Here is a 17,241-nt window from a genome sequence, read left to right as displayed (position 1 = left end):
CTAACAGTGCAATCTAAGCAAAAAAAAATGTCTCGTGCTTTGGTCTCTCTCTATGCATGAGATTTTTAAACAATTTTTCCATTTTTTAAAAAAAATTAACACATGTATGCACATCAAGCAGGGATCCGGGACTAGCACATTACTGAGATTAATATTGGGTGACTGTGTGACCTGGTCACATATTCCTTTAGATCAGAAATAGGTCGTGTTTCTGCAGTCAAGAATGACAGAGTCAGGCACTGATCTATCTGCTAGGGGCCTAGCAATGCCATCACTAGAGGACAGGGCTACAATTCTCACCCCTGTTTAAAAAACAGACCTACGGGGGAAGCTATCAAAGAATTAATGCACCAATGTTACAGTACGTATTTTAAAGACGGCAGAGATAATATGGCTGAATGTCAGCAATTGTTCTTGAGGGGAGGAGAATGAAATGGAAAAGGGATGGAAGGTGAAATGCAGTCTATTAGTTGGCTATTTCCTTTTTTTACATGTAGACCTACGGAACCCTTGTAAAACTAGCATATATTTGGGAAATGCACGTTTGACCCACAGAGAACTAACTATCTTTAATGCAAAGACAAAGCTGCCAAGACATTAATTCTGGCACAGAGATCGCCAGGAAAGATTCGGCTTCGATCTTTTAGTCAACTGACAAAGGTGACACAGGATGGACCGTTTGGCTGCAACAGCTTATCAAGAATGGCCTGATGCCATTCCCAACCCCGCCTTCATTAAAAAGGGGAGTATGACGCGCTCGCCACAAAAGGTATGAGCAGTAATGTCTCCAGTATGCCAAAAAAGTCTCCAGAGGAACAATCCATCAAATTCCAAACATGGAAAGCAAAGAAAATCTCTTTAAAAAGATCTTGGTCCAGAGGTTTTCTTTTAACTGAGTTTAAGATAAATGGTGGAAAAACCTGATCCGTTTCCAAAAACTTTCAAGCAATATTCTGTTTCACTAAAATAAAAAAGAGGTTTAGTGCCATGAAAGGTATATGAATTAGCAACTATCTTTTGTTGGTCAATTTCTCATCATTCCAGTCTTTTCCTTACAGAATTTTTTTTTTTTGGGGGGGGGGGAAGGGAGAGGGACTTAGAATTGAATTTACCACGATCTGACATGGGTTTTTTTCATTGATGCAGCAGAAAAGATCAAATTTGTGACTTAAAAGACATTCCTTTGACGTCTGACTTGCTGAAAAGTTCTGATTTTTCCTGATAACAGCTGGGACATACAAGAGTCTTATTACATTTACAGTATGGAGCAAGCAAAAATTATTTTCCAAGGGTTTGAATAGTTCTAAATGAATTGGAAGTCACAAAAGCAATCCTCATTGGAAATTGCTACGTTATACAACTGCACAACCTTGCAACCCCATTTCCAAACTTTAAACAAGGAAGGATTAAATTCCTTGTCTTATTGTACACAAAATCTGCAACTGGTTATAAAAAGAAAAATAAAGGCAAACTCTATCCTCACAGTCCTTTCAGCAGAAAGTCTAGTTAAGTGCCTTTACTTACAAGGAATTTTATCATTTTAATTCACAGCCATTATTTTATTAACTGATGTTCCTTCAGAGTTGTTGAAATATATTATTCCCAGCCATTAAGGCAAAGATATCAGGAATTGACGGGAGATCACCAGATTAGGAAATGCTAGTTTTATTACATTTATTTTAAATACAAAACACAATAAGGTTATTATCCTGAAGACAGAAATGATGAGAAATAGTGTTAAGATTCTTATTGCCTGCTTTTTAATACATTGTTCAGCTGAGGAAAAATAAGTCATGTTCATTCCTATTTTATATATTGCAGCAAAGAAAACAATTGAAACAACTAGGTTTTTTTTTGTTGTTGAGATTATTAAAATGTTGTTCTGCAGCTAAAATCATATGCTTATCTTGGATTTGGTTTCCAGGAAAATAGAAAGAAATGGCAAAAAAGCAAAATAAGACTACATGAGGTTGGAGGGGGGAAGAAACTTAAATTTTTAACGAGTGATCGATCCTTCCTATGTAAGAACAAAATAGAATTTGAATTCATTTACTCTGCTTAGGTCACAGAGTTTGTTGAACAGGTCAAGAGTGCTCTGACGATGGAGCAGTTTGACTTCTGATGTGAGAAATGCACCTTTGCTACTGGCAATTATTGCTCAATTTTTAAAAACAAAAAAATAAAAAAGAAATCCTGAAAAACATAAGTTACACTTTTTGGAATCTCCAAACGAACTGGGAAGAATCCCCATACATTTATTTTCAAGAAAGACTTCCCAACAGTTTAAAAAAACAACAACACAAGTGCCTGCTATAATTAAAGTGTCTAGGCAGCAAAGTAAAAGGTAGAAGCAATAAAGTGCTAACTATTATAGGGACTATAATTCAGGGGAATGACTGTTCAAATGTAAACTGAAATATGCCTAAGGAAGGAACACCAAACCGACAGTTCAAAACAGAACTGCAGTTGAAAACTAGTCTAACTGCAAAGTTGCCCTGTCTTAAGTAATCCAGACTTCAGAATGAACGAATGGGTGCGTGTACAAATAAAGATGTGTCTTTTTTTTTTCCACTTTCAGATTGGAAACTTGCTCAGTACAAAAATCTGTTTCTCTATTCTACATCAGCAAAAAGTCCTGTTTCTCCACTTTATCTGCATTATTGCATCTCGCCCCAAGTTGCCAATCTCATTTGATGTCACTGGGCTGAAAGTTTTAACAAGCACCTTTGGACTCAGGGAATTGCAGAAGCCACTAATAGTTAAGGCATACAGTACATTTAATAAAAAACAAACAAACAAACTTCTTTAAGCCGAGACCGTTGTGGCTTTCAAAATCTTACTACGCTGCTCTAGTATGCTAGAGGGGAGGTGAAAAAGAATTTGGATGTTTTATTTTCTCCATCCTTCGCATATGAAATTTCTCTAAAGCAAAAAATAATAATAACAACAGATAACTTACAGACTGATGGTCACTGGTTTTTCACTTACAGACAGTATTAAAAGGCCTGGGTTAGGAGCACTCACGACTTTTATGTCAAAATATAATGCCTTGTTTCAGAAAAGGCAACGATCACAAGGCTACTTGTTTCAATATCAAGTAGTTAACAGAGCAGGGGCATCTACTATTGAGTCCCAGAGCTTTCTACGTGGAAAGCCCCCGTGAGAAAAGCAAAAAAAGGGCGATTGACTGAATGCACTCAAGTCAGAATTCTGGAATTAAGGGCCGACTGACCTCCCGAACGTTTTCAAAGCCACCGAAAAACCTTGAAATGCATTCACAAGAAAGAGCGAAGAAGTCCCGTCCTCGCTCGAAGGACGAGGTTCCGGAAATTCAGAATTCCCCAGCCTTCTCCCCTGCTTTGCAAACGGCTGCCCTGATGGCCTGCGGAGACGGTTTTTATCGGTGTCTTTCGCAGATGTGTAAAATTTCCCTTTTCCCAGGGCCCGCGGTGGTTAACGAGGTGAAACACGACCACAAAGAAAGTACACTTCTATCGCGCATTAGGAACACGCTAGGCAAGTTTGGCAAAAACAACCAGGCGTGGTTGCTCTGCTTGTTTTCTTTGAACAGTGAAAAAAGGGTTAAGCGTTGGGACATCTTGCCACTCTCCAAGATGTTCAGGTGTTTCGCTAGTTTCGGAACCTTATAGTAAGCTACAGGCAGTAACCCCCGGGGGTTCCTCTCTGTGTTGAGTAGGCTGCCAGCCCGCTCCCAAACCGTTCAAAACAGCAACACCTTCGTGTCGTAGCTCTATTTGGCCTGAAACGCTGAGGTCGAATGCCTACATTGAAGATGATCAGGCCTGGCCTGGGAAAAAAAGCAGCAAGGAAGAAGAAGAAGATGGAAACTAAGTCGGAAACAACCTGAAAAAAAGTCTTTGGGATCGGTTTATTCTTGGCCGGAGGATTGTTCCGTATCCGAGCAATGGAATTTATTCTTCTCCCACTGACAGATGGCATCTGCGTACTGCACCACCAGCTTATCCATCCAAGTGAGGGGTTCAGGGAAAAGGACGGAGCCTTCGAAAAATCCCAGGTGGCCCCCGTGCAAGGGTAAAACGAACATGACGTTTTCCTGTTTCTCTGAAAGAGTAAAAATAAATGGAGGTTAGAATGCAAATCTCACTTAGCTTCTGGGCTTCTTTGCCCAAGTGCGTTTCCCAAATTGTTGCGGCTTTCTTCGCTGTGATCTATAGTTAAGAGGCAGCCACAGATGATACCAGACAGCAGTCATTATATCCTGATTAAAAAAAACAAAAAACCAACACCTGTTTTCAGTCAAAAGGAAAGCCAGCAAATTATAGGAATCAAATCCACTTTTGGTATCTCCCACTGATATGTCTACCCTCCCGGCATATTGGGCTTTTGGCCATAAACTCTTTTCTACGCTGCAAAGCGGGATGGGGGTTGCGTAAAATTAAACTGTAACGGGAGGAAAACTCGTGGACGTTTTGCCCCACGTCTTCACTCCTGTGAAAAGAAGTCACAGCCTGCTTCCGTGTGACCCAAAGACCTACAGGTAGCCCTTGACTTAACAACAGTTCATTTAGTGACCATTCGAAGGTACAACGGCACTGAAAAAAGTGACTTAGGACCGTTTTTCACCCTTAGGACTGTCGCAGCATCCTGTGTTCCCGTGATCAAAATTCAAATGCTTGACCACTGGCTCATGTTTATGACGGTTGTGGTGTCCCGGGGTCACATGATCCCCTTTTGCAACCGAAGCAGAACATCCAGATTCAGTCACAGTTTCGTTAAACCTTGTGGACTCTCAAGCTTCCTCCTTCCGTTATGTATTCAAGATGGACAGTGTTTAATATTCATGTTATGTATATGTAGGGGTGTAGGTCTATACATATGTTGTATATAGTAGGTTTAGGTGTGTGTCATGTATGTGTTTCACTTTGAGAGCGGGCAACTAAATTTCATTTTTGATGTGTGTCGTTGTGCCCACAGTAAAAAACGACAATAAAGGTTATCTTATCTTATCTTATCTTATGACGAACAAAGTCAATGGGGAACAAAGGCTCACTTTACAACTGTGTTACTAACTTAATAACTGCAAGGATTATGATGTTATAATTATTGTGTTTAATATTAGTATATTTGTTTAAAAGAGAGTTAAAGGATGTTATAGATTTGTTATTTTAATAGTTGATTAATGTTAGATAGAGTATGATTACTGTATTGTTAATCCTGTGATTGGCTCTGGGAAGTGGGGGGGGAGGGAGGGGGGGAATGGAAGGGTGGGTTTTGGGGAGAAGGGGAATTATATTGTAAAACTTTTATAAAATTTTTAATAAAAAAAAAATAACTGCAAGGATTCACTGGGGCAAAACTCGCTTAACGATTGTCTCGCTTAGCAACAGACATTCTGGGGCTCAATTGTGGTGGTAAGCCGAGGACTGACTGTATTCTGTGGGGCATTACAGAACATTACGAACCCAAAGAGGGAGAATACGGAGCTTATCTTGATTCGTTGGGGTATATATTCTACATGGTAATAGGGTTGGAGAGAAAAGTTTGAGCCAAGGCTTGGCCTTACCTGAGAGGGCTCTTGGGATGGATAAGAGGCTGTCATGCACCAATGGGTCATCAGCAGCATTAACTAGCAAGAGGGGAACAAAGATCTGAAGAGAGAAAAGAGCACGATGTGGGTTCTGACTGATTTATTTCATTCAAAAACATGCATCCTACTCAAAACGTCCTAATGGGAGTGCCACATCTCAGGGAGAACTGAACACGCAGAAACTCACATCCTGTTAACAGGGCTGACTTAGAGAACAAGGCTATTTTTGGGGAAGCTAAGTCATGGATTAAGAATAAAGTTCAGCCTGTATTTGTCCCAACGTTTTAGTTACTGCTTCAGGAAGAACGCTTAGACCATCACTGTTATACTAAAGTCATCTACAAGATTATCTAAAGACATCATGAGATGATTTCTACCCTATGTGTGATTGGTAGAATTTTCTGAAGTGGAAAGAATACAATTCTGAGTCGCTTCTGCTGTTCATTGAAATGGCATTTATTCATCTATTAAATTTATTTCCCACCCATCTCGGTTCGAATGACTTTGGCGGCTTACAGCATAATAAACATTAAAAAACATTAAAAACACCCCCTGAATTGACAAAAGAAGAGCTTTTAGGCATAGACAATAACTAAGTTGGGCAAAAGAGGGGCCTATATCCAAAATCATATCCAAACTAATTCACAAATATACCCTCGTGGTGTTATCTTCTTCCACAATATTTCTTTTTTCCCTTGGGAAGGGATCCGGGAAGAACATAGGAAAAAAACCAATTTGTGGTCTTGCCTGATGTGAATAAACTGCAAGACTGTTAACGATTACAGAATTTGCAAAGATTGCATTGAATGTTTTCCAGGGGCAAATACTTCCTAGTATACCAGCATGAGGGTCACGGAAAATAGTTAGGAATTTGTGCTGAGCAATCTCATGTGAATTATTCAGAAGTTTGAATCGGGATGTGAAACGAATACATCTAATCAAAGTTATTTCCAGTCCCAAAATTTCATTATTGCTTTCTATTTTCATTACCTTACCCTACCATAAAGAATGTCACTGTATGCTTCCCAAGAAACATGTAACTTTTTTAGGTGACCCTATAAAATCCTTCCTAGAATTATTTGAGCACCTGCAGTTATACCCGCGGCCAAATATACCCCTACATCTTTTCTTAAATGCATGAGCTGCACTCCATCTTCTACCCCACCAAGTTTAAATGGTCTCTCGCCCCTCCCTATCTTTTTTTTTTCATTTTAAACCACAGAACCAAAACAACCAATGATCAGTACATATTATGATAACTCACTCTGTGCAAGTAATGCAGACAACTCTCCTGTTCATAATATTCTCTTAGGGAGCCGTAACCATGAAATTTTCTAAGACCATGGAAAAAAAGAAAAGAAAACAGAAGCGTGAGAAAGATTTAGTGAGTTATAATTGAATCGCTGATGATGGGAAAGTAAACCTGTGGGTCTATGTGTGGCTAAACACGGGGGTGAACCATGAGTTCTTAGGCTCAAATCAGCTCAAGGAATATGAACCAGTCATTCTAGAAAGTCCTCAGCAAGTTCAGGAAAACAACCTCTGAAAACTTTGCCAAGAAAACTTGTCCAGCTAGTCTCTAGTAGTCAAGAACCAATTTGAAAGGATAGACAGATAATTAGATAATCTCTCCTAATATATTAAATATTTTTTTCTGTTGAATCAACTACGCCTAGGTAAATTAATTCTGATTAGAATGCCAGTTCCTCCTAAGATGCTATAAATGTCTGCCTTGTTGCCAAATAAATCTGGGTTCAAGGTTATAAAAAATAAGGCTCAAATGGACCATCTTCTAACTAAAAGTCAGATTTCTTTTTCCTCCGCAATTAAAGAAGCCTGTTGCCTAACCGATTAATAAGGTTCTATCATAATGATGACATTTTGTTCTGCATGATTCATAAACAACTCACCTTTGAATGCTTGCCTTACTATATTATAGCATCCATGGATAAAGTAAACTTGGACTGTATGGGTTCTTTCAAAACAGTTACATGCTTGGCCTTAGTAAAACTGGACGCCAAGCAGATGTTTAAAAGCATCAGAAAATATTTGCAAAAGTGAATAAATCCTGAATTAACACATAGTACGTTTTTCTAGCAAAATCCTAAATTTACAGAAGTGCAGAAGAATCTTAACTTTACAGCTTAATGATTCCACTCATCCCGGTAACTCCACTTACATATAATACTGCTATTTATAGCATACTGAGAGTTATAGTTAAAAAATAATAATAATCCTGCAGCAGGTGCAACTTCTAATAAACCCCCAATAAATGGTGGCCGAAATTAAGGCACAGTCATATTAAGCAGAAACTTCATTTCCAGAAATCAAGATTATGCTAAAACATTTATGTAGAAAAGTTAGCAATACTACTTTCTTGCATACCTCATAATGCTGTCATCAATCTGCATAAGAGACGTTGCCATGTGCAGTCTGCTTAGATCTGTTTCCACTAAACTATGTACCTTTCTCGTAGTTTCAGCAAACAAGGCTTGTCTAAAATACACAGAAAAAAGCTATTGTTATGCCCATCACAGGCATCACAGTGATAGCAGTATTTGCTAACTCTTGATCTCACGATTATCTGAAAAATGGCTTTATAGATAGCAATAGCACTTAGACTTATATACCACTCCACAGTGCTTTTACAGCAGTCTCTGGGTGGTTTACAATGTCAGCATATTGCCCCCCAAAATCAGGCTCCTCATTTTACCGACCTCGGAAGGATGGAAAGCTGAGTCAACCTTGGGCCCCGTCAGGATCGCACTCCAGGCTGTGGGCAGAGTTAGTTTGCAATACTGCATTCTAACCACTGTGTCACTAGGGCTCCTATACTGTATAGAGACAAATCTTCACGTTTATTGTAGTGTGACTTGTCCATTTTATGTCACATTCAAATTTTGCCCTTTGCAAAACCAACATGAAATTCGATACCAGTATGTTTGTTAGTTTTACAAAGAGAATAATGTAATTCAGCCAAAGCTAGAAGAATGAATCAGAAATCTAGAGTTTATAAAACTGATCTTAAGTTAAAAAACTCTAGTCGAAACTGCCATTCAACTGTTAAGATTTCTAAGCAGACACTTTAAGATGAGTTTCTTCATAGTATTCCTCTAAAGATAAACATATTTACCTGACCAAAAAAAACCAAAAAACCATATGTATCCCTCAACTTTACTGAGTAGCAGTAAGAATAAAAATGCAATTTCAAAACTGTAAAAAAAAAAAGAAATTCTTCATTCTTCTAGCTTTGGCTAAAGAATTTTGCATTTAACAAAATCAAATCTATGAGCAAAAATAACTGAATGTTGTTTGATAAATTTTGGAATACAGAAAAATGAACATAGTTGAGGATGCCTTTCCAAAAAAGGTATGTTTTGTTTAACTAGGCAGAGCTTATTTAAAATGCGTTATTTTTTTTCACAATGGGTCATAGACATTTTGCAAATAACAAGGCATCGGGCTAGAGTTACAGGTAGCCTTAGTGTGCTTCTCCATGATCAATTACCACACAATTACAGAGATATGACAGTGCTGGCTCAATCAAATAATTCACTTGGAATGGTTACTTCAACATATGTTGTTCAGTAGAGAAATCTGGCTTGGTACATTAGACATTAGAGACCATTAGCGCTCCTGACTGTGCAGGAAATAAAGAGCTGAGAACAAAAGGAAAACTGTGGGCCATATGTGTGAGCTTTGTTCTCTCATGAACATCTCGTGTTTTTGTAAACCCCTTTAAACCGAGCCCCCAACGTGCTGTCGTGTTTTCTAGATAATACCTCTGTTTTACAAAAACCGTCTAATTGTTCTATAGGAAGTCTAAACGTTTCCTAACGAACATGAATTCTGACCCCTGAGAAAATTTTCTCCTTCTAATTTTATAGACGTCAACAGGTTTACAAACCATATCTGGGACAAATTAAGGAGATTCAGTACCCTGTAAACCATAAGAGACTCTTAATGCCCTAAAGATTTTCCTTCCCCACTGCTCTTTGCCATGAAAGCCTTGAGGAGGAATCACAGCAGCCGTTACAATTATTAGTATTTCATACAGTTGCTGATCTAAAAATGTGCCAAAAGATATTTTTTTAAAAAAATTCTATTTTCCAGTCTCTGGTCATAACAGACCATCTCTTAAGCTAAATGCTCTAGTTTTCATCCAGATGAATCGAGTAAATAATCTATCCAACCTGATTAAAACTAACTAGCTTGGAGCGGTAAAAATTGCAATCCACCCAACACAACATGCCATACATTGAGAGCAAAATAAGATATATTTCTACACCTGTGAGACAAGATTATTTTTTTCAGGTTGTCCGCCATGAGGAAATTGTAAAATCTCCGGCACTGGTCCCACTGCATGAAGGTTTCCTGGGCCCTAAACAATGGTAGAGAGGAAAATAAATAAATAAAACCCAGTTAATGAACATTATTGTCCGGTCATGGTGACAAGACGCTAACTTGCAACATCACTCCTTTAAATCTTTTCCTAGGGGCTAGCAACACAGGTGGTCCTCGACTTACAACTGATTGCTTAGCGACCATCTGAAGTTACGAGTTATCTGAAAAAGGGGAGGTACGACCTGATTCTGAAGTGATGGCTGTCACCCCACCCACGGTCATGTGGCTGTACCTCAGCGACATGGCTGCCTTGATGGCCATCCTGCAAGCACATGACCGAGTTTCGGCAGAGTTTTGCTAAAAACTGGCACTTCTGGTTTGGGGCAAAACCAGGCCCTAATGAACAATGCTGTCTGTGTTCTTTTAACAACCATAGAGGGCAATCTCCATTAGAGGCATGTGTTGAGGATTAGGCGTAGTTCCACAGCTTAGGCAATGACAGAGAAGTGCTATTAAAAAGTCAACCATTAGAGGGAACAATATCCTCAAAAACAGGAATATGAAGCTGCCAACAAACTTGCAAAAGAAAAAATTACGAAAAGAGTACATGGTCCTATACTGTCTCAAAGTGTCGTTTCTAAAATCAGCTGGAGGATCAGACGTTGCAAAAGTTGGCCAAGTACGTATAGATCAATACAGAAGCTGACTTGAAAGCTTCTTTTGATATTTAGCCAGGTTTGGGCAGGGAATACATTACATCATCACTTAGACCAATTACTTGGTTTAAACAAAATTTTTCTGTGTTATATTATGGTCTTCCAAATTCTTAACTGCGTACGTATGGAACATGCAACATCATCTTATCAAGGTGTTTGCCATAAGGTGTCAGATCCATTTTCCCACTAAGTACAGTATCCTCCCACTTTCCTCCAGTTCAATTTGATAAGTCTGAGGACGGACAAAATAAGATGTAAAATATAAAGCTTGCACTGTTCTAATCCTATTGCTTTTCAAGATTTAATCTGGGCAAAATTTCGGCCACTTCGTCGCCTGAAATATAAAATCTGTGAGAAACTAAGAGTCAAACTGAGTTGATATATTTTTTTAATATGGATATGGCTCAATTCTACTGGACAATTAATGTGCTTTTGGTACACTAATAAGATCTATATGCTGTATAATCTTTCTGAAATAAAGCCCCTTAATTTTGGCCAGTCTACTTTTTATTTAGTTACGATGGAGTTGTAGCATTGGATTCCAATAGCATTTGGGGCCAAATTAGCCATTTTCAAATTGAAATCAAACACAAGAGAGGTTTTTAACCCATGAAATACGTGTATTGGGATGATAAACCAATACTGGACAGATTAAGATAATGGTTGTATTCCTGTTAGTGTTGGACTGAACCAAACCAGACTGAAAATACCCTCCTAAAGAGATAGTATTTTTTTCCAGCAGCAGGCAACTGCCTTTACTCTTTCAGATCTGTTAATTCCTTTTATATTTCTATAATAATTTCCTATCTGTAGTATATTTAGATTTTTTAGTCTGATTGCAGTCTTTGCTTTATTGCATTTGATATAGATTTGGAATTACTACTGAAGGTTGCCTCCTAATGTCATAATTTCCGAAAAGACAGAATCTTGCGAAAGGACTAGAAAGAGGCAGTTCGGTACAAGAAATGCAGAAATGGTTTACTTCCTCTACCCTCAGCAAAAGCACCTACCATGTTTTCCCGAAAATAAGACCCAACCGGAAAATAAACTCTAGCATGATTTTCCAAGATGCTCGTAATATAAGCCCCACCCCAAAAATAAGCCCGTTAAGATTGTCAGCCAGACGGATGCATTTAGTACCATGCTTTCCCCCAAATAAGACCATATTTCCCCTGAAAAATAAGCCCTAGTGAGTCTTTGGGAGCAAAAATTAATATAAGACCCAGGCTTATTTTTGGGGAAACACAATGGCAACCATACTCTCCTCCTGCTCAGAAGTTAACTCACCTCAATGCGCTATACCCCTGACACACACTGACACAACAGAGCACCCGGTCCTGGTTAATGTGGGACTCGCCAAGATATTTGCACACTATATTTCCACCCAGGCTAAAGCCAACAACAACAAGGTTGGACTGAGGATATGTCTTCTTGATGTGGGTCACCATAGCGGCAAATTCCCAGGTGCAACCTATGAAACAGTGAAAAGAAAGACATGCTGGCTGGAAATTTCTGGGAATTGGAAGTCCACATCAGGAGCAATATTAATACATTTGATCAATAGGTATGGTGGGAAACCCAAGATATGGCCAAGGCCCAACATTCCTTAGCACGGGCCATACCGGCTTCAGCTCCTCGACGCCAAAGTTCATCAACATCTGGAGAACAACAGGGTCCTCCAGCTTAAAGGTGTGAACTTGTGGAAAGTTATATGTACAATGTTTTAGGGCTGGAATCAAGCTGCTATCTATTCAGGTGCATAACAGGCAAAATCCTTTCTACTAGGATTTTGTTTTCAAGTGTCAAACCTGAGTATAGGTAAATAAAGCATAAGAGAAATGGAAGATAGGGCAGAACATTACAGTAACATTTTGATTGCTCAATAACACTCCAGAATAATCTCCTGAGGCTACAGACTATAATTAATTTTTTTAAAAAAAGTGATGCCAAAGGCTTCACACTAGAGAATTGAAATACTCATCATAAACAACAGGATACAAGGAATGGCAGGAACCAACAAGATTTCAATGGAAAAACAAATTCTTCCTTTGGTGCTAACTCCTATCCTTTGGGTTTTAAGAAGTATCAGCGTGCTACTCTCCAAGAGTCCTATAGCAAGCTATGTCTCACTCTAGTTTTCTGGCACTATAACCTGAGTCAAGCTAAAGGAACTGATGCTATGGCATTGCATGTATATTCCTAGGAGAAAACAGCTCTCTCTGTCCTTTCTCTTCATGCGTATAGAAACATGCCCATGTTGAAAAAAAGTCTTTTTTTTTTCATTGAATTAACCTTCTGCCATATTTTGTTCCTTAGCATGATTTAACAATATATACTTAAATTTTTTTAACAGACCACAATCCTGGTTGGATTCACATGGTCAGAGCAGACCAAGGGCTTACTGTAAAAGTGTGAGCTGAGCCATTGATCAAATTAGACCCACCCGTACCTTGGACACTAGGAACAGAGGCATGCAAGGAACTAACGCTGACAGGAGGAAGACGGAAGGGTGAGCCAATATTTACCATACGTGAACATGCGTGGCGAAGTCAGCTCAATATTTGGAAGGGCCCCGAGGTGATTTAACACAGCGCATCGGTAGCCCTTCTTTTGAGCATAGTCAACGAAGGTTCGGATGTACTGCTTCTCACTGTGGTTAGCTATTCCAGGGCAGATGACCATTGTGATATCTTCTGGAGAATAAAAACATCGGAGAGGGAGAATTTTAAGAAGTTGGATATGGAAGATGCAAAATGACATTTCATTCGCTAACTTTAATCTAGGGAGACTAATTTCAGAACAAAGCAAATTTTACATTTCTTCTCTCTCTCTCTCTCTCTCTCCACCCCCTCCCTCTCTCTCAAACACACATACTTTTGCTCAGAATGTGGCAATTTATTATGCCACAGTACAACACAGAGAGAGGAAACACGACATCCATTACGCAACTTCAGTTTGTTTACCCAAGCTCTTTAAAATGACCCAGAATTTATTTTGACAAGTTACTGCAAGCATCACTGAAAACAACTTCTCCAATTAGCAGCCGCTGACAAAGACGACTTCTCTAAATGTGACTAGTTGTTAAAATTCCAGAAAGAATTTCTTTATCCCCTCTCTTTATTTATCTCATAGCCAGGTTCATTAGGCTTTTTTTCAGTTAATTTCTGCAAGCAAGCAGCAACCAGGGGAAAATAAAAGCATGCATGCACACACACCAGAATGTTTATCTCCTGTTTTTTCTCAGAAAGGCTTTAAAGCGGTTTTCCTAAGTTGATGCCTGTCAAATGTGAACTCTAACTTTAAGCTGTCACAGTCACTGGCTCTGTGAGCAGGGAATTCTTCCACTACCTCTGAGAAGCTTCAAATTGGAGGTGGTGGTCTTAAAGCAACTTGGGATAAGCTATCAGTAAGCTTAGCTGCTCTGAACCTCTTATGAATGAGGCTTGTATTACTTATAATAATAATAAAGTTGGAAGGGACCTTGGAGGTCATCGAGTCCAACCCCCTGCTCAGGCAGGAACCCTACACCATTTCAGACAAATGGCTGTCCAATCTCTTCTTAAAAACGTCCAGTCTTGGAGCATTCACCGCTTCTGGAGGCAGGTTGTTCCACTGGTTAATTGTCCTCACTGTCAGGAAGTTTCTCCTTAGTTCTAGGTTGCTTCTCTCCTTGATCAGTTTCCATCCGTTGCTTCTTGTTCTGCCTTCAGGCGCCTTGGAGAATAGCTTGACTCCCTCTTCTTTGGGGCAGTCCCTGAGATATTGGAAGACTGCTATCGTGTCCCCCCTCGTCCTTCTCTTCATTAAACTAGACATGCCCAATTCCAGCAACCGTTCCTTATATGTTTTAGCTTCCAGTCCCCTGATCCTCTTTGTTGCTCTTCTCTGCACTCTTTCTAGAGTCTCAACATCTTGTTTACATTGTGGTGACCAAAACTGGATGCAGTATTCCAAGTGTGGCCTTACCGAGGCCTTGTAAAGTGGTATTAACACTTCACGTGAATGCCTCATGACATTTTCCCTTCTCAAGAATATTCTTTAGGAAAAGGAGAAAGAAGACCGGAGGAGAAGGGATTTGGTTTTGGTCTGTATTTTTCACGCCTGTGTGACAAATGGAAAGTATGGTATCCTTTGGGGGAAGAGGAAATAATACTTTCAAAGCAATTAAGCTACAGCTAAGAGCAGAGTGTTACTTTGGAAAGCATCTGCTGTTCGAGGTTCTGTTGCAAGAACTAGCCACGTGCTGTTTTGGCAAAAGGAAGGCCCTGGAGAGGACCATATTTTAGACATCGGGCAGAAGTTTCCAATACACCTGGATACTTCAAACCCAATGGCATCTTTTCCCTTCCAACAGACAACTTCACGTATAAGATTAGGGTGAATTCTCTCAAGCAAACAAAACAGCTTTCAGATTTAATTAAGCTCCTCACCGGGGGTGGGGGGGATCCCAGTCTTTACAGTCTATTTAACAGACCTTAATCCCAAGCATGATTGAATGATTGATTGATTGACAGGTAGTCCTCAACTTACGACCACCGTGGAGCCCAAAATTTCTGTTGTTAAGCCAGGCATTGGTTAAGTGAGTTTTGCCCCGTTTTACGACCTTTCCTGCCACGTTGTTAAGTGAATCGCTGCAGCTGATAAGTTAGTGACCCGGTTGTTAAGTGAACCCGTCTTCCCCGTTGACTTTGCTTGTCAGACGGTTGCCAAAGGGGATCGCGGGACTCCAGGACACTGCAACGGTCGTAAAATACGAACCAGTTGCCAAGCCTCTGAATTTTGATCACGTGACCACGGAGGTGCTACAAAGGTTGTTAACTGTGACAAATGGCCATAACTTTTTTCCCCAGTGCCGTTGTAACTTGGAACGGTCACTAAATGAACTGTGGCGAGTCGAGGACTATCTGTATATAGCCGCCTATCTCACAGGAGTCATCTTTATGAGTAACAGGAATAACATTTGACATTGTAGCCCTAAAAAAGAACTCTTGACGCAATGCCTCTTATCTGAGGGCTATAAAAATAATCTCGTATTTGTACACACCACCTAGGCAGCTCTTGGGCCAGAGGTTCAAAAGTCAGGCCACCAGACCAAAAGCTGAAACTTAGGCCAGAATTATAAACCCAATAAATCTCCAGTCTCTCCCGTGGGAGTAAATGTTGCAGCCGGTATTTTCTGCCAATATTTACTCAAACTTCCGGGTCGAGAAAGAATAGATAGGCACAGGCTAACCTTTGCTGCTGTTTTCAGCTAGTGGTTCAAAGAGGTCAAAAGTGGCTGTGGCACCATCTGACATGGTGAGGTACTTGCGAAGCCCGTAAGGATGTGGTGAACTTACTCTCCCCATCTTCCCGTAAAGGGCAGTCTGAATGTGCCCACTCTTTCCCCAGATCAAAGGTGGAATGTACCTAAAGAGAAAATGGAAAAAGGCACGGATTGAAACAAAGGCAAAGATATGCTTTTTGCCTTAAGACACATCTTTAACATTTTACATTTTCAAAGAAAGGTGGTGGGAAGGAACCCCACACATAAAAAGTGCTTTTAAAAAAATGAAACAAATAGGGGAGAAAACAAAGGAATAACCAAAGTACAAGATATCATTGTAATAATTCAGAGTTACAATTCGATAGACATTATTCATAAAAGCAATATAAACAAACAAACAAACAAACATCTTTAATTTATTAGCAGGCTGCCTTGGACACAAATGGTTACCTCTGTAAAAGCAATATAAACAAATAAAAATAGATCTTTAATTTATTAGCAGGCCACTTTGGACACAATTGTTTATTTCTAGACAAGCCATATAAATAAAGGTAGATCTTTATTAGCAAGCCATCTTGGACACAAATGTTTACCTAAGTTAATGTACAATCTAGATAGCTCAAATAAATAGCAGAGGTCAGAGTTAAGAGCCAAGGGGCAACAGATGGCAAATCTGAGGACTGGGTATAATTTAGTGACCTTTGAAAAAACACTTCCAAAAGCAGCATCTTTTAAGAGAGCAAACAACATATGTACTAGACTCATCAAGAAAGTGCCATAACTGGGGCTAAAACAGATGGCCCTTTATCTTAAAATTTATAGTTCCAGATATACTAAAGGGGAAATGATAAAGAAGAGGAAATGAAGAGGTTAAAAATGGAGGGATATCGCTTTCAACAATACCATCCTGCCAGAAAAACACCTGGCTAGCATTTCCAAACTATCAAATAGGACTAGCTTTCTTTAGAGGCTAATTATTAAGAAATACGTAAGAATGGCCCCATTGACCAAGCCAGGAGCCATTTTAGTCTAACGTTTTGCCTCTTACGGAGCTCAATCAAAAGCCTCTGGGATATTTACAAGTAGGAGATGGAGATATCACATCCACATTCCCATTTTATCTGTAGAACATGTTTCAAAATGTTTCCACCCCTACTGCAGTACTGTCATGTTGACAATTTTCAACGAGTGGAAAGGGAAGACTCCTCCAGGCATTCTGTGATATTTGGAGTTACACAGACTAAGCACTCAGGACACAGGGGAGCTCACCATAGGCTACAGATGGAGGGGAAATATATGAAAACTGCCATAAGCCTCGGCATTTTGGAATTTCTTGCTAATTTTAA

General features: G+C 39.5%; 1 protein-coding gene across 1 annotated transcript in view; it reads right to left on the bottom strand.

Moving 5' to 3' along the window:
* Positions 1-2,576: 2,576 nt before the first annotated feature.
* The window catches only part of ABHD2 (abhydrolase domain containing 2), a 29,004-nt gene continuing 14,339 nt past the window's right edge, over positions 2,577-17,241 (bottom strand). Inside the window, exons 4-11 of the mRNA XM_015815279.1 lie at positions 15,863-16,038; positions 13,155-13,322; positions 11,917-12,100; positions 9,858-9,950; positions 7,955-8,065; positions 6,834-6,903; positions 5,546-5,630; positions 2,577-4,083 (exon numbers count right to left, since the gene is read on the bottom strand). Of these exons, the coding sequence (XP_015670765.1) occupies positions 3,890-4,083; positions 5,546-5,630; positions 6,834-6,903; positions 7,955-8,065; positions 9,858-9,950; positions 11,917-12,100; positions 13,155-13,322; positions 15,863-16,038 (1,081 nt within the window). The 3' untranslated portion in view covers positions 2,577-3,889. The remainder of the gene's footprint in view (positions 4,084-5,545; positions 5,631-6,833; positions 6,904-7,954; positions 8,066-9,857; positions 9,951-11,916; positions 12,101-13,154; positions 13,323-15,862; positions 16,039-17,241) is intronic.

The sequence above is a fragment of the Protobothrops mucrosquamatus genome, unplaced genomic scaffold, assembly GCF_001527695.2.
Source record: "Protobothrops mucrosquamatus isolate PMUCROS unplaced genomic scaffold, P.Mucros_1.0 scaffold334, whole genome shotgun sequence".
NCBI lineage: Eukaryota > Metazoa > Chordata > Lepidosauria > Squamata > Viperidae > Protobothrops > Protobothrops mucrosquamatus.
Note: the sequence above shows the minus strand (reverse complement) of the source record. Positions and strands in the feature narration are given on the sequence as shown.